The sequence below is a fragment of the Echiichthys vipera genome (assembly GCF_963691815.1).
Source record: "Echiichthys vipera genome assembly, chromosome: 11".
NCBI lineage: Eukaryota > Metazoa > Chordata > Actinopteri > Perciformes > Trachinidae > Echiichthys > Echiichthys vipera.
Window position 1 is genome coordinate 16,252,028 of NC_139836.1, and position 11,958 is coordinate 16,263,985.

Sequence of the window (11,958 nt, forward strand, 5' to 3'; positions counted from 1 at the left end):
AATCTTGAACATATTCCAAGAGTGGGAGTTTTGACTGAGTGCCAAACTGCACCACCTGTTTATGACAGTCAGCCGCTGCAGCAACCAAAGCAAAGGCGACAAACAACAGCATGATTTGGTTTTAGGGGAAATCACAGAGTAGTTTACACCCTATATAACCTTAGAAATGACAGATATGCTGTCAGTCTCTGAGGTTAGACGTGAAGACTCTGTGCAAAGAAACGTCAGGGACACTGAGCCAGGAGAGGAGAGAAAGGATTCAAATAGGACGTTGGAGATCCCGTCTCTCCAGGAGCTGGAGGAGGTTTTACATTCAGCTCCACGCTCCTGTCGCCACGGAGATGAGGTGTGGCCGAACCTGTATCTGGGGGACATGTGAGTATCCTGTGCCTTGTTTAAAGGTCCCATCTTGTGCTCATTTTTGTGTTTATACTAGAACATGTTTTCATGCTTTATTGTTAAAAAAAAAACACATTACTTTTCTTATGTTGTCTGTCTGTATACACCTGTATCCACCCTCTGTCTGAAATGCTCCGTTCTTGAGCCTGTCTCTTTAAGACCCCCTCCCGTAGAAGACCAGTCTGCTCTGATTGGTTAGTGTTTCGGGGTCTTCTACATTTGTGCTCTCAGCGTCTCTGCACCTCATTGCAGCCGGAGAATAACTGTAACAGGAGTGTAGCGACACTTTCTACCTATATGAAGCGGAGTTGTGACATCACAACCGTACAGAAGTCCTGGCGGGTGTTTAAAGGCACAGTTTCTGAATACGGCTGATGCATGAAATTTTCACAAATTGCTGATTCTTCCCGATGATAAGTAAAGAAAATTCTAGGCGTATATCGTTTAAAACAAATATCTGATCAGAGAAACCTTTGGTAGAGAATGTTTGCATAGACACATTCAGATGGCAAATGCTTAAAGAGACATAGTGACATTGCATATTATAGAGAGCCGTCTCAAGGACCAAGGACCACCAGGCGCCGGAATAATAAAGCAACCCTTTGTATGACCATTTGGAGCAGACGTAGTCCCCGTAAATTCCAGAATTAATCTGAGCATATCAAAACATATTATTCAGTTCCAGTTCCTTCTTTTTGATCATTTAAATCAGCACCCACAAAAAACTGTCCTTATGGTCCAGAAATCACACCAGGCCCAACAAAGGCCTCTCAGAAAACACTATCAAATGGTTCAAATGGCAGAGGTCCTAAGTCATAACTACCCCACCCCACACTAAGCTAAAAATCCCACCACCATTGATAAGGTGGAACAAAAAGACTACTCGGGCTGTTATCTACACTATCAGACAGAACAAAAGGTAAAACCTCATATTGACAAAAGGAGGATAAAACCCATAATTGTCCCATCTAGACCCAAACTGAATCAAACTAAAGAATTACAGAAGGAGAGAAAATCTGGAATGCAACTATTATGCAATGAATCATTAATGAATCACTAATAATCCATCAATGGAAAATAATTACAATTTTTCAGAACAAGGAGATCCAAACTACAATTAAATCAATTAATTATCATTAATGTGTGCATTTTTCTATGGATTGAGCGTTTAGATACCTTCACAGTATTTATATAGTACCCCGACCTGCTTAATAATGAAAACAGAAATTGGAAATCTCACTTTTTACAATATGGGACCTTTAATTGAGGCCACTCTCTGGAGAAGAAGCGTGTACTATATGTTCCTTTCCTCATTTTGTTTGAGACAAGGTACTGGTGCACTTTACAATATGGGACCTTTAAGTTCACATATATATATATATACATGAAATTAATTGTTAATCACACATCAAATGGGGTATTTTTTGTCAGGTGTATGTCTCACGACAAGCTCGGGCTCTGGCAGCTGGGCATCACTCATGTGCTGAATGCAGCGCATGGAAAACTGTGCTGTAAGGGCAGTGATGATTTTTATGGAACAACAGTGAAGTACTACGGTGTCCCAGCCAACGACCTTCCAACATTTGACCTTTCCCCTTTTTTCTACCCTGCTGCTGAGTTCATTAACCAGGCTTTGACATCAGGAGGTACTGTAAGCCGCAACATGTTCTCAGTAGGTGACACCGCATAGAAACAGCTACTTTGGGTTTACCTGCGCTTGTCTGTGTCTCTTATAATATCCAGGGAAGGTGTTTGTGCACTGTGCTGTGGGTGTGAGTCGCTCGGCTGCATTGGTCCTAGCCTACCTGATGATTCATCGCCATCTTAGTCTTCTGTCCTCTACGCGCTTTGTGCAACAGAAACGCTGGATTTTCCCAAACAGAGGCTTCCTGCGACAGCTCATCGCCCTGGACCGAAAACTGCAGGACGAAGGGTTGATCAAGTCAAAATGAAACAAAGCGAGGAGCAACAATACATAGTACATCCTTAGAATCTTCCTCCCCTTAGTCTGCAGAAGCCAATATCCTTATTCACACCATCCCTCCATTTGTACCACTTACTATATCTATACACTAAACAGCTCAACTGTGTTCTCCCTCTCCCCTCCCTTGTCCTCTCTCGATGTGACCTCAATCGTGACAGAGAAAGTCCTTGTCTTTTCCCTCTGGCCCATCAGTGAACAATCAACAGCAAAAGTAAATAACTCTAGATCCAGTCAGAGAGCAGTCACTGAACACAGAGAGCTAATTTTGGAGGCAAGCAGCATTTAAACAACCACCTGCTCTTGTCGCTCACTGAGTGGCAGACTCTGGTGGTTAAAGGACGGCGGACACAGGCAGTCACTGCTGTGTCCCGGGGAGAATGTCAGGGTGCAACCAGCAACAGAACCTGCCGCTCATTAAAGAACTGGAGCTCATCTTGGATTCCTGCACACTGGAGCTCACACCAGTGGATGAAGTCTGGCCCAACCTGTACATAGGAAATGTGTGAGTGTCTTGCATCCTTAGAGTTGTTGCAGAAACCTTCACGAGCTCTGCAAGAGAGAAAGTGATCTGTTTTATTAGCTTGTTAAAATACAGAACCTGCGTAAATGCATCTTAATATCGTTTCCTGTATGTTCCCTTTGTCTGTCTCTTTTTTGTGTGTTTTCCAGGGCCGTGGCACAGAATAGAAAGACATTACAAAAGCTTGGCATCACTCATGTCCTGAACGCCGCTCACTCCAAGCAGGGCAGCATCGGTGACCAGAGTTTTTACAGGAACACCTGCGTTTACTTTGGCATCCCAGCAGAGGATTCAGACACCTTTGACCTCAGTCAGTACTTCAAACCTGCAGCCGACTTCATACGTAAAGCCATGAAGAGCAAAGATGGTACGGTAGATAAGCGCCACCAATTGTCCCATTAAACGGTGACTTTTTCCTTGATTCCCCTTTTCATTTCTACTTCTGCTCTACAGGAAAAGTGCTGGTGCATTGCATTATGGGGATGAGTCGCTCGGCCACTTTTGTCCTGGCTTACTTCATGTTGTATCAGCGTCTCCCCCTGAAAGACGCTCTGAGGCGTGTCGTCCAAAAACGAGCCATTTACCCCAATAGGAACTTCCTGTCTCTCCTCCACAAGCTGGACGAACAGCTGACGTTCAAACGGCGGTTGTGTCCTCTTCTGTGACATCACCTCCTCTGAACGCCTTCAACATTAGCCGCACTCTTTCCCGTGTGTTACACGCTATACTGTACTCAAGGAAAGGACAATATCTGTAAATAATACTATCAGAATGTGTATGATGCTGTTAGAGGCGGGAGTTTGACATCATCCATTTATAAGGTTTAACTTTTTGGTACAGCAGCAAACTGTGTGAACATTGTAAATATCTCCATTTCATATTTCTCTGAGGTTTGTTTTAATATTCAAACTTTATTCAACTGATACCTGTTAGACTCCTCCACAAGCTCTGTAAATACTTAGATAAAATCTGTATGATTTGTTGTGAATATCCATTAAAAATATTTAATGATATTTCATTTAAATAATCTGTATGGATGGGTATTAAATACTTGCCTAACACGATTCCTTAAAGCCTGAAATCCTTAAACCTGAGATTTTTTGTGTTTCAGCCAAATTATTTTGCATTAACAAGGTATGTCTTTTTTGATCGAATGAACTTTTCGTTATTCTCATTTATTGAACAAACCAAGCATTAGATTAATGTAATACAGTTATTAACACCACTTACATTTTTGCAACAAAAGAAAAACCTTTAAGGTGAATAATCTCAATTTAAATGGATTTCAATGTGGATTCATTACAACAGAAGGTAATATATAAATACAGAGAAGTAAACAGTGTTTTTAACTGATTCTAAAACAAAGTGGGATAATATTCCTATATAACTCCTTTTATTGAGTTTTGAATTAATTTGAACTCATAACAAAGAAATGTAGCTTAAAGAGATTTCTTTCAACCTGTAGGCGATGCCACTGTTACTTTCAGGGTTGGGAAGTAACGGATAACATGTAATCTGGAATATGTAATCATATAACAAAAAATAAGTAACTGTAATCAGCCCAGATAACATTTGAGATTATGCAATTAGATTTAAGTAACATTGTCATGGATTACTTGATTACATTTTCCATTACGACTTTAAAATATTTAGTTTTTTTAATGTGACCTTTGAGCAAAAAACAATTTACGCAAAAGAAACATGCTGCAGAATACACATCTGTGGTTTTTGTCAGTACTGTAAATGCTTGAAAATGTTTTAAGATGTTTAGAGAGAACTTAATTTTCCAAATAGTTTAGCCTATATTAGAAAAAACAAATGTAATCCAATTGCATTACTAATTACACAAATTGCCATATCATTTGTATGGGGGATGTTGTACACTTACTGTCACAAAATGCAAATAACAGAATAACCTACATTTTTGTTTCATGGTAATTAATTATGTATGATGTAAACACAACAAATGCGGCTAAAGTTACTGTTGAAAGTCATCCACAGGCCCGATCGTATTTCGAGCAGAGCAGCCGGCGTGAGCAGAGACCTCCTTAGCCCAGCGGTGTGTTACATAACAGTCTGTGGCGGTCATGGAAAACTAAACAAGTGGGCTAATGTTAAAGTTCACAGGATAATCATTTTACCACATTGTTGCCCATAAGAATGAGACTGCAGGCATGTAGTAAAAAAACCCAAATGGATTCAGTGTGTTTTAATGTGCTTGAACTGCAGCGTGTTTGGTCACAAATGAGTGTATGATTACAGAGTTATAAAAGGAAACAGTCATGTGTGGGTGTAAGTGTTTATAGAGAAATAAGAGCGAGCGCTGCAGGAGAAGAGTTTGTACTTGAACTGAGGTACGTTCGTATTCAGAGTGGAAACAGGTTAGTTTGGGTTTGTTTACTCTGGCTTTAAAACGGACGATGACTTTATGTATTGGGTTTTTAGAAAAGGTCATGGGAAGAAGTATATTGTTATGAAAAGCAGCAGGGAAACTGTATAGAATTTAACAATTGAATGCCTTGAATGTGCTTTTTGTTTGTCTGTGTGTGTGTGTGTGTGTGTGTGTGTGTGTGTGTGTGTGTGTGTGTGTGTGTGTGTGTGTGTGTCTGTGTGTCTGTGTGTGTGTGTGTGTGTGTGAGTGTGTGTGTGTGCCAGTATGTCTCTCAGGGATCCACCATATGAACCTCCTTCTGTCTCAGAGCTGCAGGAGTTCCTGCTGGCAGACAGACGACCTACAGGACATGTCAATCAAGTCTGGCCTAACCTTTACATAGGCAACGAGTAGGTTCGCACACGCACAATAACATGCACGCAAACGTCTATATACACATCCTTCACTCATACTGAAGCGAACGTGTGATTGTGTTTCAGGGTGGCGGCTCGTGACAAGGGCGTTCTCCACAGTCTGGGCATAACTCACATTGTAAATGCTGCTCACCGACCCCCCAACCATGGCCCCGGCCCCTGTTTCTATGTCAACACCGGCCCACGTTTCTACAGAGACATGGTGGTGGATTATTATGGGGTGGAGGCTGATGATGCAATAGAGTTCACCCTTAGTCCTTTCTTTTACCCAACAGCACGATACATCAGAGCGGCACTGGCCATGGGAGGCAAGTCAGTCATGCTCATGGATGGATTTCTGAACGGGCTTACCGGGCACAGGTCCAGGGGCCGATAAGGTCAGAGGCCCCGACTCATAAAATGGTGCTGAAAAAACCCCACTAAATGACCACAAAGAGATGTTAAATTACTAAAAATAGAGACAAAACCACCACATAGAGACAAACATGCTGACAAAGACATGCAAAATGATTAAAAATAGATGTAAAATGACCACATAGAGAAACAAAATGACAAAATAGAAACATAAAATGTCTAAAAAATGACACAAAACCACCACAAAAAGATGCAAAATGACTTAAAATAGATACAAAACAACTAAAAATTCAATTCAATTTAGTTCAATTTTATTTATAGTGCCGAATCATAACAAAAATTATCTCAGGACACTTTACAGACTAGGTATAGACCACAGTCTATGACTTATTTATGATTTACATGGACCCAACAATTCCCCCGTAGAGTACGGTGGCAACAAAAACCTTCCCTATTACAGTGGAAATGCAGTGACCACAAAAAGACTCTAAATGACAAAACAACTAAAAGTTGACTCTTTGAATTTGGGTGTTTTGTTTCTACATACAGTAGACAGAGTGGGGGGCCTCTTGCATGTCTGTGCCCAGGGCCCATTGCTTCATAATCCATCCATGGTCACACTTACAGTCATCTTAGTATTTTACACTAACTATATTAGGTACACCTGTACAATTTAATGCAATTCAATACAACTGCTCTGCCGTACAGTCAAATTTGATAATGCCTATAACATTTTTTTTTGTCATTTCAGTCATTAGTAGCCAGTGTACTGGACTGCATTATACTGCTATTTCTGATATTCTGACCTCATTATGTAACTGTATACTGTATATAGGAAGGACACAAGTAAAAAAAAAAAAAACTTTCCAAGTCCAGTACAACACCACCTGTCACTAATCTCTCAGTAATAAACATACAGTTTAATTTACAGATTTCTGACATAGATGTTATGGCAGGGCTGTTGTATTGAATTGCACTAGATTGTACAGGTGTCGCTGTATATCTGGTGCTGAACGTAACAGCAACTGTCTCTGTCCCAGGACGGGTGTTTGTCCACTGTCTGATGGGCGTGAGCCGCTCTGCAACATTGGTGCTGGCCTTCCTGATGATAGCTGAGGGCCTGAGGCTGCAGGAGGCGGTGGCTGCCGTCAGGCCACACAGAGACATCTGTCCAAACCCAGGATTCCTGCTGCAGCTCCGCAGCCTCGACATGGGCCTTGAGAGGGAGAGGAAAAGGCAACGACAGGCCCAGACACTGTAAAGGCACAGGCAGGCACACACAAAGCCATACATGTTTGCACACAGACACAGACACAGACACAGACACACACACACACACACAGACAGACACACACACACACACACACACACACACACACACACACACACACACACACACACAAACACAAACATCTTTATCGCTACAGTAGTCACTCAGCCCAGGAGGAGGAATCACCATCTCTGACGGAGCTGAGGCATATGCTCTGGACAAACCGGAGGCCAGGGGCACCTGTGAATGAAGTCTGGCCAAACCTGTACATCGGAGATGAGTGAGTGGAAAAATTACAAGCAGCAGATTGAAAGGTTGTGAAAAGATATTACAATGAATCAGGATGTGTGTGTGTGTGTGTGTGTGTGTGTGTGTTTGTGTGTGTGTGTGTGTGTGTGTGTCTGCAGGTCTGTGGCACGGGATAAAACCACACTCTCGTCTATGGGTGTAACTCACATACTAAATGCTGCTGCAGGACGACACCGAATCAACACAGGTCAAAGGTTTTACAGTGACCTGAATGTGCAATACCACGGTGTCGAAGCTGCAGACCATCCGGACTTCAACCTCAGACCTTTCTTCAACCCTGCTGCACAGTTCATAGACAGTGCTCTGAACAAAAATGGTCAGTGTGCAAATACGACAGCAGAAGCCATTTCATAGTGCGTACAAGCTTAGTTCATGCTTTATTTGTGGGTACTCATTTCTAACATCATACAACATATCTAAACATGTTTGAATTGTACGTTGAATGTTATGTATTAGAGCTTTTAGCGGCGGATTATCTCAACCTCCACTTCCACCTTTGATTTAAAGGCAAAGTTCTGATATTCGCGTTGTCAGGTTGTATGAGGTACTTTTCCATACCAGTGTGTTGCCTACAGTAGATGACGGTCGCCTCGCCCCCAGTTTTGTCCAGGAGGTCAGTCACTAAAGCTAAGCAATGTACTGTTGTGGACGAGGGCAGCAGCTAAACGTATTGTAGCCGTAACGTAAGGGTCGCCGAAAAAGAAAGAAAAAAAATATAGAATATTTTCACTGCTTTACCTTTCCAGACTCCACTGACAAAAACAGTCATTTTACCTCACAGAACATGGGAGTTTATGGTATACCACCGCATCGGTCAGTTAGATAGTTTGTTAGGTTCACACAATAACATAAACCAAGTAACTGAGCAACTTCTATACTCTGCAAGGTAAAATTACTGTTTTTGTCAATGGAGTCTGGTGGCTTTGACGAGAGCATAGAACAGCTTCAGTTACCACCGCTTAAACAGGGCTGTCTGATGACAAGGTAAAGCAGTGAAAATATTCTAAATATAGTGCTCACTTAAACTGATATTGATTTGAAAAATATATATGTTTAGCTGCTGCCCCCATACACAACAGTACATTGCTTAGTTTCTGGGCCTGCGTGAGGCCGCTGCCATTACAGTAGGTAACACACTGACTATGGATAAGTACCCCACTTCAAAAAAATCAGAACTCTCCCTTTAACATATTTTCTGCCAACTATTGTTTGATAAATTTGTCATATCTTTGGATAGACCAAATAAGAATATAAGCAAATAAATAAATAAATGACTCATTAAGTATTTCAAATTTTCTACACCATGGATCTTCCAGGGAAGGTGTTTGTGCACTGTGCCATGGGTGTCAGCCGCTCTGGAGCGCTGGTTCTTGCATTTCTGGTGATCTGCCAGGGCCTGTCGTTGGCAGAGGCCATCACCGCTGTGCGTCTGAACCAAGACATCGGACCCAACTCTGGATTTCTGGAGCAGCTGAGGCAGTTAGAGCTGAGCCTCAGTGCACAGAGCAGACAGATCACAGAAGGGGATCACGCTGACACATCATGACGGTGCATGCCCTCTCACCTTTGTCGAGCAACTGTTCTGTCTGAATCCACATTTTCTGTGATAAAATCAGACAAATAGAAGTGTCACCTGTGTGCCATTTGTTACAAGAAGTGTATTTTACATTATCTCTGTCCCAACAACATTATAACAACTGAATGCTTTAAATTTTATGTCTCCAGAAATAACTCTCCCCCCACCTGTCCACATAAGTGACATTCTTATGACAATTAAGCAACATGCCATTCCAAACTTCTTTTTGATTTTCATGATCCATCAGCATGTTTCTTTTCCATACAGGCTTGCAGAAAGAAATCAATATCACATTACTAAGAATAAGATCACACTATGGAGGCTGTGAGAAAGGATCTATGTGTGTATGTGTGTGTGTGTGTGTGTGTCATGTTGTTGAGGTCAGGTGTTGTAGCCCAGCTGCCTAAAAATACCATCTTAAACACAGAGCTCAAGAGAGAGCAGTTACCATTCCAGATCTGTATTTCAGCCTTCATGCTTACTGTGGAGGGAGGTGTGGTGGATCCCTGAGAGACATACTGCCGCGCACACACACACACACACACACACACACACACACACACACACACACACACACACACACACACACCTACTGAGGAAAGGTGGCAGTGTGCGATCCTTCTCAGGAACGGATTTAAAGCTTTCAACAGTAACAAGAAAGAGGTATGTAATTTCTTTCTGCCATAGTTGATTTATTGAAACAATCTGCCTATTTGAGTAGGAGAACACTGAGCCATCAGTGTGTTTTTCTCTTTAGACAGCCAATATCATTAGTGGATCACACACCTGAAGTGATCATCACCAGCTTGAGTTCATCCTGGGACACCACCACTCTTTGCAAATGACCATAATGGTTATCCATCCATCCAAATTGATTATTTTTTTGATTAATAGATTGACTGTCTACAAAATGTCAGAATGTCTGTTTTGTCCGACCTAGAATACAAAACCCAAAGAAATTCACTTTAATGTCCTTTGAAAAATTAAGAAAGCCAGTGCAGGTGTTCACATTTAAGAGGTTGGAACGAGTACATTTTTGGAATTATTGCTTAAAATAATGAATAAGTTATGAAAATAGTTGCCTAGGAATTTTGTGTTGAGTAATCTGTTAATTGACGGTTGCAACTCTAAGACTGTAGGCAAAATATCACTGGTGTATAAGTGTTAATAGATTTATACAGCTTGGGGCGCAGATAACAATGCTCAGACCTTTTTTGTTTTCGGGGCAGCAAAGGTGAGCTATGTCCTCCTGTGAGGTGAAGTCCAGAAGCAGGAACCCGTACACGGCGGTGAAGGTGGACCCAGACAGCGACTACATCACACCAGGAACATTAGACCTGGAGCAGCTGTTCTGGACCGGCACCGGGGCTCAGTACGCACACGTCAACCAGGTCTGGCCCAGTGTCTACATCGGGGACGAGTGAGTAAATGCACAGAGATGGTTTCGTTCTTCCAATGACAGCTTCATACTGAGTCTGTGTGTTACACGAAAACAGGAAGACAGCTCTGGAGCGACATGGCCTGAGGGATTTGGGTATTACACATGTCCTCAATGCAGCAGAGGGAAAGTGGAATAATGTGCTGACTGGTGCCGATTACTACACAGACGTGGACATCCAGTACTACGGTGTAGAGGCTGATGACAAACCCACATTCAACATCTCCCAGTACTTCTGCCCTGCAACCCAGTTCATCCACGAAGCCCTCAGTCACCCACAGAGTGAGTCCTGGAGGAAATCAAAACATTTTAAGGTCCCATATTATACTGAGGTTCATACTTTTTGGGTTTCTACTAGAACATAATGTAAAAAAAACACATTACTTTTCTCATACTGTCTGTCCGAATGTACCTGTTTTCACAGCACCTGTCTCTTTAAGACCCCCTCGTGAAAAAGCATAGTCTGCTCTTATTGGTCAGCGCTCTCAGCATCTCTGCACCGTCACTGCAGCCAGGGGAATAACTGTAACAGCACTTTCTACCTATATATATAGTATAGTTGTGACATCACAACTTTACAGAAGTCCCTACGGCTCATTAAAAAGCACAGTTTATGAATACAGGCTGTGTGTATTTCGATACTTTCACAATATTTATACAGCACCTCGGCCTGCCTTATTATAAAGAAATGGGACCTTTATTCGAGATAAACTCTGTAGGGAGAAGCGTGTATGTTTAACTATGTTTCTGATGATTCCATCTATCTTTTCTTTTTAGATAAGGTGCTGGTGCACTGTGTGATGGGTCGGAGCAGGTCAGCGACCCTGGTCTTGGCATACCTGATGATGAAACACAGCTTAAATGTAGTGGATGCTATAGAGCATGTGCGACAGCGCCGCTGCATCCTGCCCAATCACGGCTTCCTGAAACAGCTCAGAGCCCTGGACATCACGTTACAAGAGGAGAGGCTGAGACAAAAAAGAGAGAGATGTAACACCAATAGCACACAATAGATAATAGTTGGGCTTACTTAAAATTTTCTCTGAATCCATCTCAGGTATACAAAAATGTGTATGTTTCTATAAATATTGCATTATTAAACTGTTTTTCACAATGTCAGTCAGAAGAATGGGCTTTGTTCTACATCTGCAAAGTGTGTATAAGTGAACAGATTTTAATAGGTGAAGCACAGAGCAGGTCTTGACACTTAGATGTTGTGACATCAGGGGTGAGAACTAAGAAGCCTAAAATGAATTTACTAAAGTTGACTTGAAGCAATTTGTGTTTGATGTGTGCATCCTTG

General features: G+C 41.9%; 4 protein-coding genes across 7 annotated transcripts; all 4 read left to right on the forward strand.

Moving 5' to 3' along the window:
- The first annotated feature begins 95 nt into the window (after window positions 1–95).
- On the forward strand, window positions 96–2,354 carry LOC310954065 (dual specificity protein phosphatase 13A). Its single transcript, XM_083923364.1, has 3 exons — window positions 96–375; window positions 1,831–2,045; window positions 2,143–2,354. Exons 1-3 carry the CDS (start codon window positions 167–169, stop codon window positions 2,349–2,351), a joined length of 633 nt encoding a protein of 210 aa, XP_083779490.1. The 5' UTR covers window positions 96–166; the 3' UTR covers window positions 2,352–2,354.
- A 386-nt stretch (window positions 2,355–2,740) lies between these two features.
- On the forward strand, window positions 2,741–3,898 carry LOC310954066 (dual specificity protein phosphatase 13A). Its single transcript, XM_083923365.1, has 3 exons — window positions 2,741–2,885; window positions 3,053–3,270; window positions 3,357–3,898. The coding sequence occupies exons 1-3, from the start codon at window positions 2,761–2,763 to the stop codon at window positions 3,566–3,568; spliced, it is 555 nt and encodes a 184-aa protein (XP_083779491.1). The 5' UTR covers window positions 2,741–2,760; the 3' UTR covers window positions 3,569–3,898.
- A 1,315-nt stretch (window positions 3,899–5,213) lies between these two features.
- dusp13a (dual specificity phosphatase 13a) lies at window positions 5,214–9,406 on the forward strand. Of its 3 annotated transcripts, XM_083922725.1 has the most exons (6): window positions 5,214–5,284; window positions 5,559–5,684; window positions 5,775–6,016; window positions 7,103–7,319; window positions 7,740–7,957; window positions 8,958–9,405. In XM_083922725.1, exons 2-6 carry the CDS (start codon window positions 5,560–5,562, stop codon window positions 9,185–9,187), a joined length of 1,032 nt encoding a protein of 343 aa, XP_083778851.1. In that variant the 5' UTR covers window positions 5,214–5,284; window position 5,559; the 3' UTR covers window positions 9,188–9,405. The 3 variants fall into 3 exon arrangements, with proteins under 3 accessions (XP_083778851.1, XP_083778853.1, XP_083778852.1); XM_083922727.1 differs by lacking the exon at window positions 8,958–9,405 and having other exon boundaries at window positions 7,740–8,913; XM_083922726.1 differs by lacking the exon at window positions 5,214–5,284 and having other exon boundaries at window positions 5,303–5,684; window positions 8,958–9,406.
- Window positions 9,407–9,689: 283 nt separating this feature from the next.
- LOC310953637 (dual specificity phosphatase 29) lies at window positions 9,690–11,896 on the forward strand. 2 transcript variants are annotated; one of them, XM_083922728.1, is made up of 4 exons: window positions 9,690–9,880; window positions 10,447–10,637; window positions 10,714–10,937; window positions 11,433–11,896. In XM_083922728.1, the coding sequence occupies exons 2-4, from the start codon at window positions 10,459–10,461 to the stop codon at window positions 11,666–11,668; spliced, it is 639 nt and encodes a 212-aa protein (XP_083778854.1). In that variant the 5' UTR covers window positions 9,690–9,880; window positions 10,447–10,458; the 3' UTR covers window positions 11,669–11,896. The 2 variants fall into 2 exon arrangements, with proteins under 2 accessions (XP_083778854.1, XP_083778855.1); XM_083922729.1 differs by having other exon boundaries at window positions 10,452–10,637.
- The last annotated feature ends 62 nt before the right edge of the window (window positions 11,897–11,958 follow it).

What these genes read in the sequence shown, in the direction of transcription:
- LOC310954065 (XM_083923364.1), top strand. Translation starts at nt 167, where the DNA reads ATGACAGATATGCTGTCAGTCTCTGAGGTTAGACGTGAAGACTCTGTG. An exon ending in AACCTGTATCTGGGGGACAT is followed by an intron (nt 376 to 1,830) that starts GTGAGTATCCTG and finishes ATTTTTTGTCAG; the next exon opens with GTGTATGTCTCACGACAAGC. An exon ending in CCAGGCTTTGACATCAGGAG is followed by an intron (nt 2,046 to 2,142) that starts GTACTGTAAGCC and finishes TATAATATCCAG; the next exon opens with GGAAGGTGTTTGTGCACTGT.
- LOC310954066 (XM_083923365.1), top strand. Translation starts at nt 2,761, where the DNA reads ATGTCAGGGTGCAACCAGCAACAGAACCTGCCGCTCATTAAAGAACTG. An exon ending in AACCTGTACATAGGAAATGT is followed by an intron (nt 2,886 to 3,052) that starts GTGAGTGTCTTG and finishes TGTGTTTTCCAG; the next exon opens with GGCCGTGGCACAGAATAGAA. An exon ending in AGCCATGAAGAGCAAAGATG is followed by an intron (nt 3,271 to 3,356) that starts GTACGGTAGATA and finishes TCTGCTCTACAG; the next exon opens with GAAAAGTGCTGGTGCATTGC.
- dusp13a (XM_083922725.1), top strand. Translation starts at nt 5,560, where the DNA reads ATGTCTCTCAGGGATCCACCATATGAACCTCCTTCTGTCTCAGAGCTG. An exon ending in AGCGGCACTGGCCATGGGAG is followed by an intron (nt 6,017 to 7,102) that starts GCAAGTCAGTCA and finishes TCTCTGTCCCAG; the next exon opens with GACGGGTGTTTGTCCACTGT. An exon ending in CAGTGCTCTGAACAAAAATG is followed by an intron (nt 7,958 to 8,957) that starts GTCAGTGTGCAA and finishes TGGATCTTCCAG; the next exon opens with GGAAGGTGTTTGTGCACTGT.
- LOC310953637 (XM_083922728.1), top strand. Translation starts at nt 10,459, where the DNA reads ATGTCCTCCTGTGAGGTGAAGTCCAGAAGCAGGAACCCGTACACGGCG. An exon ending in AGTGTCTACATCGGGGACGA is followed by an intron (nt 10,638 to 10,713) that starts GTGAGTAAATGC and finishes ACACGAAAACAG; the next exon opens with GAAGACAGCTCTGGAGCGAC. An exon ending in AGCCCTCAGTCACCCACAGA is followed by an intron (nt 10,938 to 11,432) that starts GTGAGTCCTGGA and finishes TTTTCTTTTTAG; the next exon opens with ATAAGGTGCTGGTGCACTGT.